The 15,158-nt window shown below is 42.6% G+C and overlaps 1 protein-coding gene across 2 annotated transcripts in view; it reads left to right on the top strand.

The window, feature by feature from the left end:
- The window catches only part of CSE1L (chromosome segregation 1 like), a 37,924-nt gene extending 30,738 nt beyond the window's left edge, over nt 1-7,186 (top strand). For both annotated transcript variants that reach the window (XM_060230824.1, XM_060230825.1), the window contains exons 19-25: nt 15-223; nt 866-963; nt 1,072-1,157; nt 1,754-1,835; nt 2,739-2,885; nt 3,080-3,311; nt 5,077-7,186. In XM_060230824.1, coding sequence (XP_060086807.1) covers nt 15-223; nt 866-963; nt 1,072-1,157; nt 1,754-1,835; nt 2,739-2,885; nt 3,080-3,311; nt 5,077-5,166 — 944 coding nt within the window. In that variant the 3' untranslated portion in view covers nt 5,167-7,186. The remainder of the gene's footprint in view (nt 1-14; nt 224-865; nt 964-1,071; nt 1,158-1,753; nt 1,836-2,738; nt 2,886-3,079; nt 3,312-5,076) is intronic.
- Nucleotides 7,187-15,158: the final 7,972 nt, after the last annotated feature.

Below are 15,158 nucleotides of genomic sequence, written 5' to 3'. Positions count from 1 at the left end.
CCCCTTTTCGACAGAGTTCATTCCATATGTGTTTCAAGTGATGTCTCTACTGCTTGAGATGCATAAAAATGATATCCCGTCATCCTACATGTCCTTGTTCCCGCATCTACTTCAGCCAGTGTTGTGGGAGAGGTCAGGAAACATTCCACCTCTGGTGAGACTCCTTCAGGCCTACTTGGAAAGAGGTGCCAATACGATAGCAAGTGCCGCAGCCGACAAAATAGTACGTATAAGTTGATTGCAACACCAGAGTTCTAGACATGTTGTGTTTTACCTTTTAAAAGAAAGTAAAAGATTGGCAGACCACCTCATATTATTGGATGGCCAGGCAAACAAAGATCATGTTAGTAGTTTTTATTATGCTAGGTTTCTACTTAGCTGCTAAAGTGCAACATGAGTCAGAAGGCAATACGAGATGGCAGTCCACAAAGTAAAATCTATGGATTCTACGTATTTTATTGTAGCAAACCAGAAACATGCTCTTCAAGTGCTTTTACATAAATTTATTTACAGTCTAGCCCAGCCACGGGCTTGAATATTCCCTCCTCTCCTGTTATGCACATCTCCCATCTCTTTCCTGTTTATCATTAGCCATAGTGTTGGCCCTTCTAGTCTATATTGAAAACCACAATTTGACTTGGTGAATACTAGCTGCGGTTTTTCAATTAGGGTGCAGGAGCGCAGAGTACAGTGGATTCCAAGACACTCTGGGGTGGGGGGCGGGTTTTTTGGGGGGGGCTGTTTGTTTGTTTTATTGTAGTAAATGTTATCAGGAGACATCTTCCATTGGAGTGATTTTTGTGGCTGATAGTTCTTTTTAAAAAATAATAACCGAAATTTAACATTTTTGTCTTAACACCTGCAGCCTGGACTGCTAGGGGTGTTCCAGAAACTTATTGCCTCTAAACTTAATGACCACCAAGGATTCTATCTTCTCAACAGTATTATAGAACATATGCCTCCGTGAGTACTAAATTCATAGATTTCTGCTGTTACTTGGTAGCCTTTCTAATGATGTAGTGTGTACTAGCCTGAATAACAAATCTCTGTGTGTTCCTTTTATATCTCCAGTGAGTCCATTGATCAATACAGGAAGCAAATTTACATTCTGCTATTCCAAAGACTTCAGAATTCCAAAACAACAAAATTTATCAAAAGTAAGCTCTTCATCAATTGCTGTGTAATTTGGGGGAGACTATTAGATTGAGTAAATTTCCAGTAAGGAAGACTCCTGCCTGTGAGAGATTGGAGCACAACTCCAGTCCTAAGCCCATTGAAATCAGTGGGCTTTTTGACTGAAATAACTCTGAACAGGATTGCACAGTTGGTGATCTGGAAGGCATTACAGCACAATCCTAGCAACACGTTTACCTAGGAATGCTGTTATTTTCAGTAGAGCTTACATTACACACACATACTCTCCCTTAGCATCAGAACATCCACTTCAGCCTTTGGTGTGAGCCATTAAAATGTTTCATTGATTTCCCTCACACGCACACAATGGTGAAGGGCCTGTGAATTGGAACAACAGGATTTGAAAACCAAAGGAAAGGGAGGAACTTGAAAGCTTGGGCTTTGTGTTGGATTAGTTGTTAACAACAGGCCAGGAAGGTTTGTGGCAGTCAGTCACTCTTTATGACAGTAGCTTTGCAAGATAATGGGAGGGGGGATGTCAGGAGAACAAGGGCACCACATTCTCAAACTCTTCCAAAAGTGTCATTTACAGCTTTGTTATTGACTTTTCTCTCAACAGGTTTCTTAGTCTTTATCAACTTGTACTGTGTAAGATATGGAGCAATAGCACTTCAAGAAATATTTGACAGTATACAGCCAAAGTTAGTACCTCTTTTTTTATACTGTTTGCTTCCAGTCAGGGGGTGGCTAATATCTGTAGTTTCAGGGGTGACTCTGTTCTCCAGCCTGAGGTCCGGTGGTGTAGGGGGGCAAATCTCATTGCTTATTCCTTGCTTGCCCCATCTTCTGAGAAAAGCAGGGTGGAGCTGACAGCTGAGTCTAGTGAGCACCGTCTTTCCCCTGCAGCAGCCCCAGACCATGTTTTTTTGGCCGAGCTGAAACACGGCCATGTTGGGAATGAGTCTTATTAGATATCTGTAAGCAACAATATTTCTGATAAATACTAGGGGGAAAGATTTGTAAAAACAGATTATTTTGCTCATTCTTCAGCTGCAATAGTTCTTTAGCAATGATTGTCTACAATTAAGCAATGTTTCCCCCTGTTTGTTATAGCTTGGCTAGTAAAACAAGTGTTGCAGGAACTAACAGGAGCAGTGTTGCTTTTAACTGCTTAGAAGCTTCACGTAAAAGCTTATGGGTCATGGGTGTTTACTGACTCAGTTTTAAGTTTTACCCTGTTTTTCTATTCACCATAAAAGCTGTTGTATTCAGTAGGGGGCAGAGGAGATTTGAGGGGTCAGCAACAGTAGTCCCAGTATTAGTGTTCTAAGGTGGGTGGTGGGAAGGTCCCAGTATTTTTTGTGTAGGATCAAACTGAGGGTATTGAGTAGATGTCTGTTCAGTTAGCATCAGGTTTGTAGAGACTTTCTTCACAAAAATGCTGAACTCTGCACAATGCTTTGCAGGTCTCTTCTCTTTTTAGATACCTGAGTCAATGATTCTGCAGACCATAACTTGTATAGTCTCTAAAGGCTGTTAGTGCATTGCCTAATAAACGTCTCCTGTGGTTAAAATTTAAAATGGTTTATCTTGATACTTAACAGGATGTTTGGAATGGTTTTGGAGAAGATCATAATACCAGAAATACAGAAAGTGTCTGGACAAGTGGAAAAGAAAATCTGCGCAGTTGGCATCACAAAAATACTCACTGAATGTCCTTCTATGATGGACACAGAATACACAAAACTCTGGTATGTGTTCATTTGATAGAGTTCATTCAGATTGTGGTGACTGGAGAATAATACTCTGACTCCCAACCATGATGCAGACACAATTTTCTAAGTCTTCCTCTGCTTAAATTTACTCTTGCTGTTACTTTTGCTCTAGCTCAGATGAGCTAATCTTAACTCAATCCTCCAGAACTGACAATATGTCTCCCATTTAGGACACCTCTACTTCAGTCCCTCATTGGTCTCTTCGAGTTACCTGAAGATGACACCCTTCCAGATGAAGAACACTTCATTGACATAGAAGACACACCTGGATACCAGACTGCATTCTCCCAGCTCGCCTTTGCTGGGAAAAAAGAACACGATCCAGTAGGCCAAATGGTGAACAACCCTAAAATCCATCTTGCACAGTCTCTTCATAAATTATCTACTGCGTGTCCAGGGAGGGTGAGTGACTTCATTGTGTTCCTGTAATCTCTTATTTGGGGGGGACAGAATTGTGGGGAGGGGAACTGTGGTGGAAGAAAGAGATCTCTTCTGACATTGCTCCTAGAAGGCAGTGTGGTCCAAAATTTAAAAAGCTTCTTGTTTTTCACATTACGATCCTGAGTAAATTTTCTCTCAGCTAAGCCCTTTTGAAATGTCATATTTTCAAACATGTAGGGGACTGGAGCACAAGCCTGTTGCAGTATTTGAAATATTTGCTGTGTTGCCTTTCCTATTAAGGAGGATGTAAGAAGATTCCCAGGGAAAATGCATCATAGCACCAAGGGTTAATGACCCCACCTATCTGATGTACACTGCCCTGAGCCCTGTTCTGCAGGGGATGGTGATTTTTTTTAAAAAAATCAAATTTAATAAATAAATCTTCCCAATCAAGACCCAAAGCAACTTGTATCATTCCCTTCTCTCTTTAATCCTCCCAACAACTGTGAGGTGTAGAATACACAACGCCTCTGTGAGGAATCAAGTCAGAAGCTTACTCGGGAGGACGACCACTTTAAATTTTTTCCCAGTCACCTTCCCTCAGTCAGACTCACAGAAATCCTGTCAGAACACTTAAAAATTGGCACCAGACAGTTTTAAAGTCAAAAACCACAAAAATGTTTATTATATAACAAAAGGCAAGGGAGAGGGATGAAATAATATTGATTATAACTGTACAGTATTAAAAAGGCAAATCAGTTGGCAGATGGTTGGCAGAATAAATCAATTACTATTCACAGAGATTTATCAGGCTGAGGAAAAATATAACAATAACAGTTGTTTAACCCTAGCTTTGGCAATGCCAAATAAAAAAAAATTAAACACTACAGTCACTCTTTCCACACACAGAGAGAACTCCTGACTGGTGTCAGTATATTCTCCCTCACAGACCCTCTCACACTATCTTCCAGGACTCGCACCCCTCAATACCGATACGTCTCAGCCCCACAGCTAGTCTTCTGGTCTGAGTCTTGGGTAACCCTGCTGACCACCAGAATCCAGTCCTCCCTTCAGTGTATTTGTGTGATCTAGTTTGTACACGGAGATTGCCTGATGTGCTGGCAAAATCTCCCTCAGAGTTTCAAACTGCCTGAAAACTCTCTCTTTTAGACAGAGACTACACCACTCTGTCTCCCACAAGGAGCCCAAGCCTCACTGGCTGATCTCAGCCCCTCGTCCAGTTAGTTTTACAACTGACCGGCCTAAGCCCATCATCTTCACTTCAGACTCCTTCTCTGAAGACTTCTCTCGAAGACACCCTGGCTAAGACTCCCAACCTGAGGTGATTTACTGCTAAGCAAACCTCAAAAGGATAATTTTTCGTTGCTCAAGCAACGTTCCAGCCAATCGCTGCAAGCCTGTTCCCCAGCTACTCAGTCTAAGTTCCTGAGTCTGTCACAGCCGCCTATTCTTAATAGAAGCTACCCCTTCTCTTACTGTTCTGCTGACATAAAGCTGCCACTGCCTTTGTGCCGAAGAGGCCAAAACATTACAGGAGCTTCTGGGCCTTAATTTCAGGAAACAAGACAAGGAATAGATTGAACTGGTGTAAACTGGCCATGCCTCCGTGAGTAGGCAAAAGTGATACTTGTCAACTGTTGTAATAGAGCAGCATCTGCTCCTTAATGCTTTGCCCCCAGAGAAGCTAAGTTGTACAGCAGAATGGTTCTCACCAAGCTGAAGTTGCTCTTGAACGCATGCGTTAACACCTGTCTTGTGTTTTAAGGTGCCCTCGATGCTGAGCACAAGCCTGAATGCAGAAGCTTTGCAGTTTCTCCAAGGATACTTACAGGCTGCGAGTGTCACATTGGTCTGACCTCTTTATTCCTGGCATCAGAGTTTCAAAAGTGTGTGAAAAGCCGCGGATATTGACTGTCTCCTAAGCAAAGCTCGGAGAGGACGAAGCAAGTTGCTCCTTCAAAAACTCTTTGCCGAATTGTTTGCTTGATGCAGAACCTGAAAGATTTCATTCATACGACCATAGATAAAGAAGCGAAAGTGACTTTCCCATTCCCAGTTTGCTTTCAAAGGGAAATAGTGAATAGGAGTTCCTCATTTTGGGATCGATTGGGGTTCCACATCTGCCGTGTTTTGGGTAACATTTTAAAAGGTGTAGAGCACTGGCTGCAAAACTCATTTTGTGTCACTAAAATTCCTTTTTTTTTTCAGTTTGTCAATTTATTTCTGTTTGTGTCTTTAAAGTTTATCTGAATTGTGAATAAATAAGCTCTTGTTTAAAGGGTCTGCCTAGCAATGTATGTCTTACTCTGTTAGAATATATTGTAACAGTCTGCAAATGATGCATTGGTCCCATGCCATACGCAGTGTGTGTAACTTTGTTTTATCACCCTGACACTATTCATGATGAAGTTAAAATTGTATTTGAAAGGGCACCTTCATAGCATTCTGACATTCACTGGCAGAAGTGTAAGGAGTGCTACTTTACAAAAACATTCAGATATTTTCAGGAAATTCATAGCTATTTAAAAAAAAAAGTAATAAATATCTATTAAATGTAATCCATGCAGGTGGTTCTTGTTAAGCAACTATGTCCCGTTATCTTTGAAACTCTCTGGTGTTCTTCAGTTTGATATCCAAACACTGAAAATCTGTGGTAGAGAGAACTCAGTACCTCACTAAATTTTGTTTTGGGGAGAATTATCAGCTAGTTTTAATAGGGATGTGAGTACCTGAGAGTCTTTTATCCAGTGAAGCTGGTTTGGGGTTTCATATATTCAGAAACAGTTAAAGCAAATGGGTTGCGGTGGGGGAGAGAGAAGGCAACTCTCCGTCTCTTAGTGGCTCCTCGAATGAATGTTGTTGAGTTGACGAAGATTGAGAAGACCTTCACAAGTTAAAAGTGCAATATAAATAAGGGAGCTAGGAGTTTTTGCAAAAGTTTGAAACTTGGCATTTCTTGAAAGTAAAAACCCTGCAGCTTTCCTATTAGAATTCTGAGGCCCAGGGAATGTTGTGGTGATTCATACCGCCATTCTGCAGATGAAGGTAGGTGTGGATCTGTGTGTGGAGATTAGTTCTCAAGCCACTTTATGTAGGAAGAATAGGATAAGGATATCAACCTCTTTTTAAAGAATGTATGTTGAAATTCTTTTCTGCTGGGGACTTGCAATCAGGAATGTAGGAAGTGCCAGAGACTGGTTCTGAGATAGCACAGACCAAGTAGCAAGAGGTGAATCCTTGAACTTTTATGTATGGTTTTGAATATTTTAGTTTCCTGTGGTATAAAGAGCTTTCACTTTAAACCAGAGGCCTGTTTACATGAAATATGTTTCCCCTCCTTTAGCTTTTCTTAGGTACCTGTGTTTACATAAGAAAATGTAATGTCTGAACTGAGTAACAACCACAGATAAGTGGCTGGCTGCAATTTCAGTTGCTATGGAGGCTGCTGTGATCACAAGAATCACTGCCAGTTTACCATTGCAGCAGGGGGGCGATGCAGGGGGAGTCATGATTGCTCATGGGTCAGTGACCCTTACTTGTAAGGGTAATATACGTCTTTTGAATAAAGTGAGAATGCCAAAAATGCTTATTTGCAGCAGACGTTGAGCTACCAGAAAAATCTGGAAACATGTATCTCTTTGATTTCCTGGAAAAAATTTTTTACTCCAATTGTACAATCTTGTTTTGGTTGCACATGGAAAGATCAATGTTTCATAATGTGATTGTATCTGCACAATCTGTTCCGTTTAGGATGTTTATAGTGGGACCTGCTGTTGCATGTACAGGCTGAAACCCTCCCTCAGCCACACGGTGGCCTTGAGCAAATCACTGCTGCATCTTAAGTGGTGAGAATAAAAAGAATTTTCTGTATGCAATGACTCCAAGGCATGTCGGTTCAATAATGTTCTGCCATTACACAGCCTTGAAAATTCTCTTCCATCCTAAAATTCTTGCTATTTGTACCAACAGGCTAAGATTTGGCAAACAGAATCTAGCTGGGGAGGACTCTAATCTGGTGAGATTTCAAGGAGATTCATGACTGAAATGGCTGAGCTTGCGGGTATTGAAAATTTGCTTCACTTCTTTTTTTTTTTTTTACACACAAGCAAAACAAAACTTATACAAGCAAATATCTCTTTTTTATAATGGAAGCAGTAAAAGGTAAGGATTTCTTTAAGCAGTGGAAGGCTAGTCTGAGTGAGTTAAATAAAAGGCAGCACAGGCAGTGGCAAACAAAATGCAAGTTGGTGATCAGACAGGCAAAAAGGGACTATAAGGAACATATTGCAAAAAAATAAAGACCGACGATATTTTTTTTCCGAATACATTAGTGGCAGAAAACCAGTTAGGGAGGCAGTGAGGCCTTGGATGACCAAGGGGTAAAAGGGTTACTAAAGGATAACAGGGAAATGGCAGAGAAACTGAATGCATTTTTTGCTTCTGTCTTCACTGTGGAAGATGGAAGGTGCTTGCCCACTCCAGAACCACCAGTTTCAGCAGGGTTGTTGAAAGACTTGAGTCAGATTGAGGTGATGAGAGGTCCTACAACTGATGGACCTGACAAATCACCAGGCCGAGATAGCAATGTGAACTTGCAGATCTCTTGACAAAAATATGCAGACCATCACTAAAAACTACCTCCATTCCCAAGGACTGGAATGTAGCTAATGTAACAACCATCTTTTAAAAAAGGTTCCAGAGGAGATCCAAGAAATTACAGCCTAGTCAGTCTAATGTCAATAGGAAGCAAGTTGGTGGAAGCCATTATTAAAGATAAAGTGGGTGCATTGATGAACAAAAGCTGCTGAGGAAGATTCAATATGAATTCCGTAAGGGAAGATCTTGTTTCAGTAACCTATGAAGAAGAGTTTGAGGGGGGTGAATAAACATGAGGACAAGGGGGATACAATAGATGCTGTTTACCTAGACTTCCTCTGGAACTATATTTAAGACATTTTAGCCCAGCCTACTCTTAAACAGTCTCAAAGTGTGATTTGAAGGTATACTACAAAACAAATCACAGCAATTATATCCAGAATATGCTAGAATTAGGACAAATTCTGATGAGTTCCTAACTTCCAGAGTTTATTTGAAAGCAAGAAGCCTGGAAGCCAACAGCATTTATTGTGACATTGCTTGAAGGAATGGTGATGGTCAGGGCTTTTTTTGTAGCAGGAACTCCTTTGCATATTAGGCCAATCCTCCTGGAGCTTACAGCAGGTTTTGTATTAAGAGCCCTGCAAGATCTTGGAGGATTAGCTACATGGGGGGGGGGGGTGTGGTCTAATATGCAAAGGAGTTCCTGATACAAAAAAACTCCAGGTGAAATTGAGGAGCCAGGCAACCCTAAATACTTGAAGTGTGGTAAAATGTTTGCTCATAGTTTTACTGCCAAAGGTGGTAGGAATTAAAGAGATCCTGCTTTTCAGTGCTATGTTTCCTTCTGAATTTGCATCTGCAATGTAACTTGAAATGTGTGTGTTGCATGTATTGCTGACCTCAAGGCCGTGTGCCCTACTGGGAAATCCTTTATTGCTTTTAATGAGGGCAGTTGCTTGATTAAAGAAATCTGAGATGGTTCATCGTGTTAGTTGATGGCTTGATCCAAATTTACATAATCACTATCTGCTTAAAAAAAACAAAGATCTGACCGCAAAGAAGCAGAAACACTTAACTTTCTGGATCATAGTTATTTGAAAGGAAGCCTTGCTCAGTTTCAGTGGGACTTGCACCCAACAAACTGTAGAGTGTCATCCTTATAATTATACGCCTGGTGATGTCCTGAGACAAGTGACTAATTGTCCTTTTTGTTTGTTAAGACAACATCTCCAAGAGGTGAATATAAACAGGAGACCTGTGGCACCTTAAAGCCTAACATAATTCTGTGCTAGCATTAATTTTCATGTATTGGAAGCTTGGGCTACAATCCATTAAAGTTTATGCTAGCATAAAATGATGTTGGTTTTCTACCTGATTTAATGTTTTCATCCCATCTGTTGCCCCCTCCATTTTATCCTGTGAGGCAGATTAGGCTGAAAAAAAATGACCGGTCCAAGCTCAGGTTGCCAGCAGGTCTGAAGGGGAAAAATGCTTTGTCCCTTTAATAGAGGCCTAGTAAAAGGTAAAGGTAGTCTCCTGTGCAAGCACCAGTCGTTTTCGACTCTAGGGTGACGTTACTTTCACAACGTTTTTACGGCAGTCTTTTTACGGGGTGGTTTGCCATTGCCTTCCCCAGTCATCTACACTTTCCCCCCAGCAAACTGGGTACTCATTTTACCGACCTTGGAAGGATGGAAGGCTGAGTCAACCTTGAGCTGGCTATCTGAAACCCAGTTTCCACCGGGATTGAACTCAGGTCATGAGCAGAGCTCAGGACTGCAGTACTGCAGCTTTACCACTCTGTGAACAGAAATAGAGGCCTAATGGGATGCTGTTTGCCAGATGATGTTATTGACCTCTGTGCCATGAAAAACTCCAACTGACTGTTTCCACATACTAAGCCTCAAAGGGACAGATCTCTCCCAGGCTGTTGGCAACTGCAGCCCAAGCATGCTCGTCAAGTTTAATGGCAGAGTAAGGATTTGAATCTGGGTCCTCCAGACCATACTCGAGGTATGGATCAACTTCGGCAGGGGACAGCTCCGAGGCCTTGTTCCTATGTCAATCTAACCTCTTACAGGAGGAAAGAGAAAAAATTATCAGGTGCATTTGAGGAAAAGGAGGACTACTAGACTACCACCTGAAAAAGAATGTAACTGAGGATACAGGATATGGCCATACTAAGACTAGGTCAGATGCATAAAGTGGACAACAAAGCAACTATAAGGCCATGTACTTTAATCATGTACACTGAGGAAGGATAACTACATCAGCAAGGTGATACTAAAAATGGGAATGAATACAAAATATTAATAATCCTGAGATTTGGAAGTGTTAGAATACTGGATATTTAAGAAGAAATTATTTAACAAGTATTCTACTTCCAGCACCTTGCAGTGCGTTCCTATGTTCAGCTGTTCAGAAGTGAGCAACAAAGATAATTAGAACTTCCTTTCACTGCCAGAGGATGTAATGATGTCCAGGAGAATGGGTGAATCTAAAAGGGGTTGGACAGATTCATGGAGAAGAGGTATATCAATGGGTTACTAGCCATAGTGACTAAAGGGAAATAGCAAACCTCAGAATACCAGTGCTAGAAGGCAGTATCAAGGGAAGACTTTGGCCCCTATACATAGTTTGTTGGATCCTTCAGGGCAACTGGTTGGCTGCTGAGTGAAACAGGATGCTTGGCTAGATTGGACACTGATCTGAACCTGCAGGGGTCCTTCTATGTTATTAAGTGAATAGGCTGGCAACTTGACAGTGTGCCTCTAAGGATTTTACTTAGAGGTAAATCTCACGGTGTTTAATAAGAGCTTATTGCAGGATAACTATGCATGAGGCAGCCGCCTTATTAAACTGAGAGTCTTCTACGAGTGCAGTTAGGAGCTGGGTTTAACTATTTATTATAGGGCTCCCTTTTCTTCTGACTCTAGATACCAAACTCCCCCCCCTTCCCTTCTCCACCATTTACATGTGTCAATGAAAGAGGAAGCAAATGTCACTTGGAAATCAGTCCCACTCTGTGCATTTGGAGACACTGACTTCCAAGTAAGAAATAAGCTCAATTTGACATCCCCAACATTTGCTTCTGAATGCTTTGGACCGTGCTGCATAAGTCTAATCCTCGAAAGCACACAGCTGCAATAAAATGTTCATTTCTAAAGAGCTGCCAGACTCCTGTTTATTTGTGGCTTGAGTGGTCTCTGAAATATACAAACGGAGCATGCCGAGAGATTCTTCTGCAATTAAGGATCTAGCACTGATCCCTTTCCACTGTGAGCGCTATCAGGACATGCGGCAACACACAGCCTGCAAAAGCACTCGCCAAATGCCACATAAGCACTTTTCAGAAGCCCCCTGTGGGCCGTCAACTCTTGCTTTAAATAGAGCAACATGCTCAGCTCAGCAGCTTTGAGGCCTTCCTGGTGGAGACTACAAGACCCAGCATTCTCACTTTTGACACAGGCATCTACAAATGCCCATTGGGTACATAATAACAGGCCTCTGGTCTAATCAGTATTGCTGGTGGTGTGGGTGGGTGCTTAGATCCAGCTGCATGGAAGGTGGGGGGAGGTAATCAATGATCTTTTCCCAGCAGAACAGTTTGCTGCTCTTTGATCTGGGCAGGGCTTTTTTTAAGCAGGAACACACAGGAATGCAGTTCCATCTGCCTTGACATTGCGATGTGGCCCAATATGCAAATGAGTTCCTGCTGGGCTTTTTCGACAAAAAAGCCCTGTGTAAAACAATGGTGACACCAGGGGTGTGTGGCCTAATATGCAAATGAGTTCCTGATGGGCTTTTTCTTCAACCCCCCCCCCCCCGGTTCCAGGTATGAGTTTTATTCATTTATTTTTTTCCATTTATATCCCACCCTCCCCACAAACGGGCTCAGGGTGGGTTACAAGGTCACATAAAAATATGACTAATAAACAGTTTAAAAGATACATGTGAGAGCTGCAGTTTATCATTGGCAAAGTTCATAAATATTTCTTGAATGTTAACAACCCAAACAGTATTTGGGGGTATAGGAGGCATGGTGTGATAGAATTCAGTTATCACTAAAATGAGTCTTGAACAGTATATTAAGCAAAAGGCTATTATGATACTCAGGGGTTGTTTGTAGAAAAATAGGTGGTGGAGCTCATTCAGGAATTGTTATGCAGCTGCACATACTATTCAATGGACAAGGTAGGTAGGTGGGGAGGAGGGGGGGGTCGTCAGAAAGGTTCAGGAGCGGTGCTCCTGTGAGCTCCTGCTGAATTCACGACCTGATGATACTTATTGTGGGTTTGGAAATGTGCTTCTTTAAACAGGGACCTGGGATTCCTCACTCACTATAGGTGTTTATGTCTTGCATAATTCCACTTCTTTCAAATGTCAGTTTGTAACTTCATATTGTATGTGTTTATTTTGCACTAGATTTAATCCTGTTTGGCCTATCTAGGGACAGTGGCTCAGTGGTAGAGCATCTGCTTGGGAAGCAGAAGGTCCCAGGTTCAATCCCTGGCATCTCCAAAAAACGGGCCAGGCAAATAGGTGTGAAAAACCTCAGCTTGAGACCCTGGAGAGCTGCTGCCAGTCTGAGAAGACAATACTGACTTTGATGGACCAAAGGTCTGATTCAGTATAAGGCAGCTTCATATGTTCATCTAGCAACAGCTCAGTTTGGCTTTCACCCACCCATTACTCATTTTCAAAATGGTCTCTTGAGATAATTTCTCACACCTCTGCACCTTTCTGTTGCTAATATAAGCTGTACAGTTCACTACATCTGATGAAGCAGCCTCTTTGTCACAACACAAAAATGTATGCTATATTATAGTCTAAAGTTTAGAGACTACCAGTCTCTAAAGTGGCATCCAATTTCATCTTTCAAACTATCCAAATATTTCTAATTTCAAGTATTTTAAATTTTACTTATGATTGTTAACCTCCAGGTAGTGGCTGGAGATCTGCTATTGCAGTTGCTCTCCTGGTGACCCAAGATCAATTCCCCTGGAGAAAATGGCTACTTTGAAAGGAGGACTCCAGAGCGTTATATCCTGCTGAGTCTAAGGTTGCCAATGTCCAGTTGAGGGCAGGGGAGGCCCCAGATATTTCTTGAGCCAGACCTGGCAACCCTAGTTGAGACTGTCCCCAAACCCAGTCCTCCGCAGGCGCCACCCCCTAAAATCTCCAGGTGTTTCCCAACCAGGAGCTGGCAATCCTATCAGCAGTAGACCTTTATTGGATCTGCCTGAGGCTGGCTATTTCACTTAGTGGAAATAAGGCTGGATTTACTCCTGGGTAAGCCTGCATGCGTACTTGGACTACACAGCTGTAATCTAATGCATATTTATGTGGCAGCAAGCTCAGTGAAATCTGTAGACCTGGTCTCAGCGACTGCAACAGAATAAGATGGTGGAAATTCAGAGGTGGCAAGAATAGGGTGTACACTTCAGGTTTCTCAGAGTCACATTTTAAAAGCTGCTCAGTGGGAGAGCCAAGTGCACAGACTTATCTGGGAGAACTCCACTTATAGCTGCTGGAATGGCCTTGGGGCAGCCATAGCTATCTCAGGAGTTGTCCTTGAAAGGGCAGCTGCTGTGAGAACCATCTCAGCCCCACCCACCTCAAAGGGTGTGGGAGGAGATATAGGAGATTGCAAACCGCTCTGAGTCTTTGATTCAGAGAGAAGGGCAGGGTATAAATCTGCAGTCTTCTTCTAACCACCCTTTGCAAATAATCAAAGCACATCAGGGCAAAATTCAGGAATAGAGAGATCCTGAGTATTCAGGATGATTCATAAATGAAATTAAAAGGAGTGATATGCCAGAACCATTTACACAGACTTACTAATATTTAATTTATTTATACCCTTTTTCACCACTGGGGACCCAAAGCAGCTTACATCGTTCTCCTCTCCCTTGTTTTATCCTCTGTGAGGCAGGTTAGAACAAGTGTGCATGACTGGCTCAAAGTCATCCAAGTAGGCTTCTATGGCTGAGTAAGAATCCGAGCCCGGGTCTCCCAGATCCTAGCATGCCACTCTAGCCATGACACCACCCTGGCTATCGAAATATTTACTCCTTTATCTGTATGTATCGTCTCATTCTACAACATGCGGAGGAGACCAAGCCTTATTTCCCAGCAGACAAAAACAGGATAGGACCATCAGAACTTCCTACAAACCGCATCCTGAGAATCCCCTTAGAATTATGAATCTGACTGATCGAAACCTGAGAATGGCTAGGGAGAAGTGAGCAATACTCCCTCTAAGCCAAGGGTGGCCAAACTTGCTTAATATAAGAGCTATAAATGTCAGATGTTTGAGAGATGTGGAAAGCAACTTTACTTTTAAATGCATTCTCCAAGCTGGCTGACAGGTGGGGGCTTCAAGAGCCACACAATTTGTGTGAAAAAGCCACATGTGACTCCTGAGCTGCAGTTTAGCCACCCCCTGCTCTAAGCTGTGGAATATTGTGAGCAAAAATTCTACTTCGTGAACTGCTGGCATTAAAGTTGTGAGCTACTGCATATTTGTAGTAAAAAAAAACAGCAGGAACTCATTGGCATATTAGGCCACAACTCTGACATCATCATTGTTTCACATAGGGCTTTTTTGCAGAAAAAACCCCGCAGGATGTCATTTGCATATTAGGCCACACCCCTGCCAACAAGCCAGCCGGAACTGCGTTCCTGCTTTAAAAAAGCCTTGGCTCCTAGATCATCCCTGAGCTAAGACAAAAATGTGGGAGTCGGAGGCTAAAAAAATGAGCTAGCTCACACTAACTCAGCTTAGAGGAAACACAGGAAGTGAGTCCTACTTTATTCAATGGGGCTTACTCCCAGACCCAGGTAAGCGTACAGCCCGAATTTCCTTCCTGCATCAGCACCGTTCCAAGTGGTCAATGTTTTGCGCCTAAAAAGCTCGCCCACCAGCAATCGCCCCGCTTAGCATTCTAAAGGACTCTTTCCTTAACTCCATGAATCTTCATTCAGCAGAGAGGAGCGCATGCTGGGAGATGTAGGCTTCCACAGCCCGTCGAAGGAGCCGGAGGCCACGAGTCCTTGTAAGGAGCAAAGCCTTCTGGGAAATGTAGTGCGAAGGGAAAAAAGCTAAACCGCAAGACCTGCGAGCATGCTGGGAGCCGTAGTCCTCCGGGGAGGACACGGGCCGGGGAAGCCGGTGCGGGTTCCGATTGGCGGCGCGTGCCTTTGCTGGGCGGCGCCATAAATAGCTGCAGAGGGCCTGGTTGGCTC

The sequence above is a fragment of the Heteronotia binoei genome, chromosome 2, assembly GCF_032191835.1.
Source record: "Heteronotia binoei isolate CCM8104 ecotype False Entrance Well chromosome 2, APGP_CSIRO_Hbin_v1, whole genome shotgun sequence".
NCBI classification, from domain to species: Eukaryota; Metazoa; Chordata; class Lepidosauria; order Squamata; family Gekkonidae; genus Heteronotia; species Heteronotia binoei.
The sequence above is the reverse complement of the archived record's forward strand: the minus strand, read 5'-3'. Positions and strand labels throughout refer to the sequence as shown.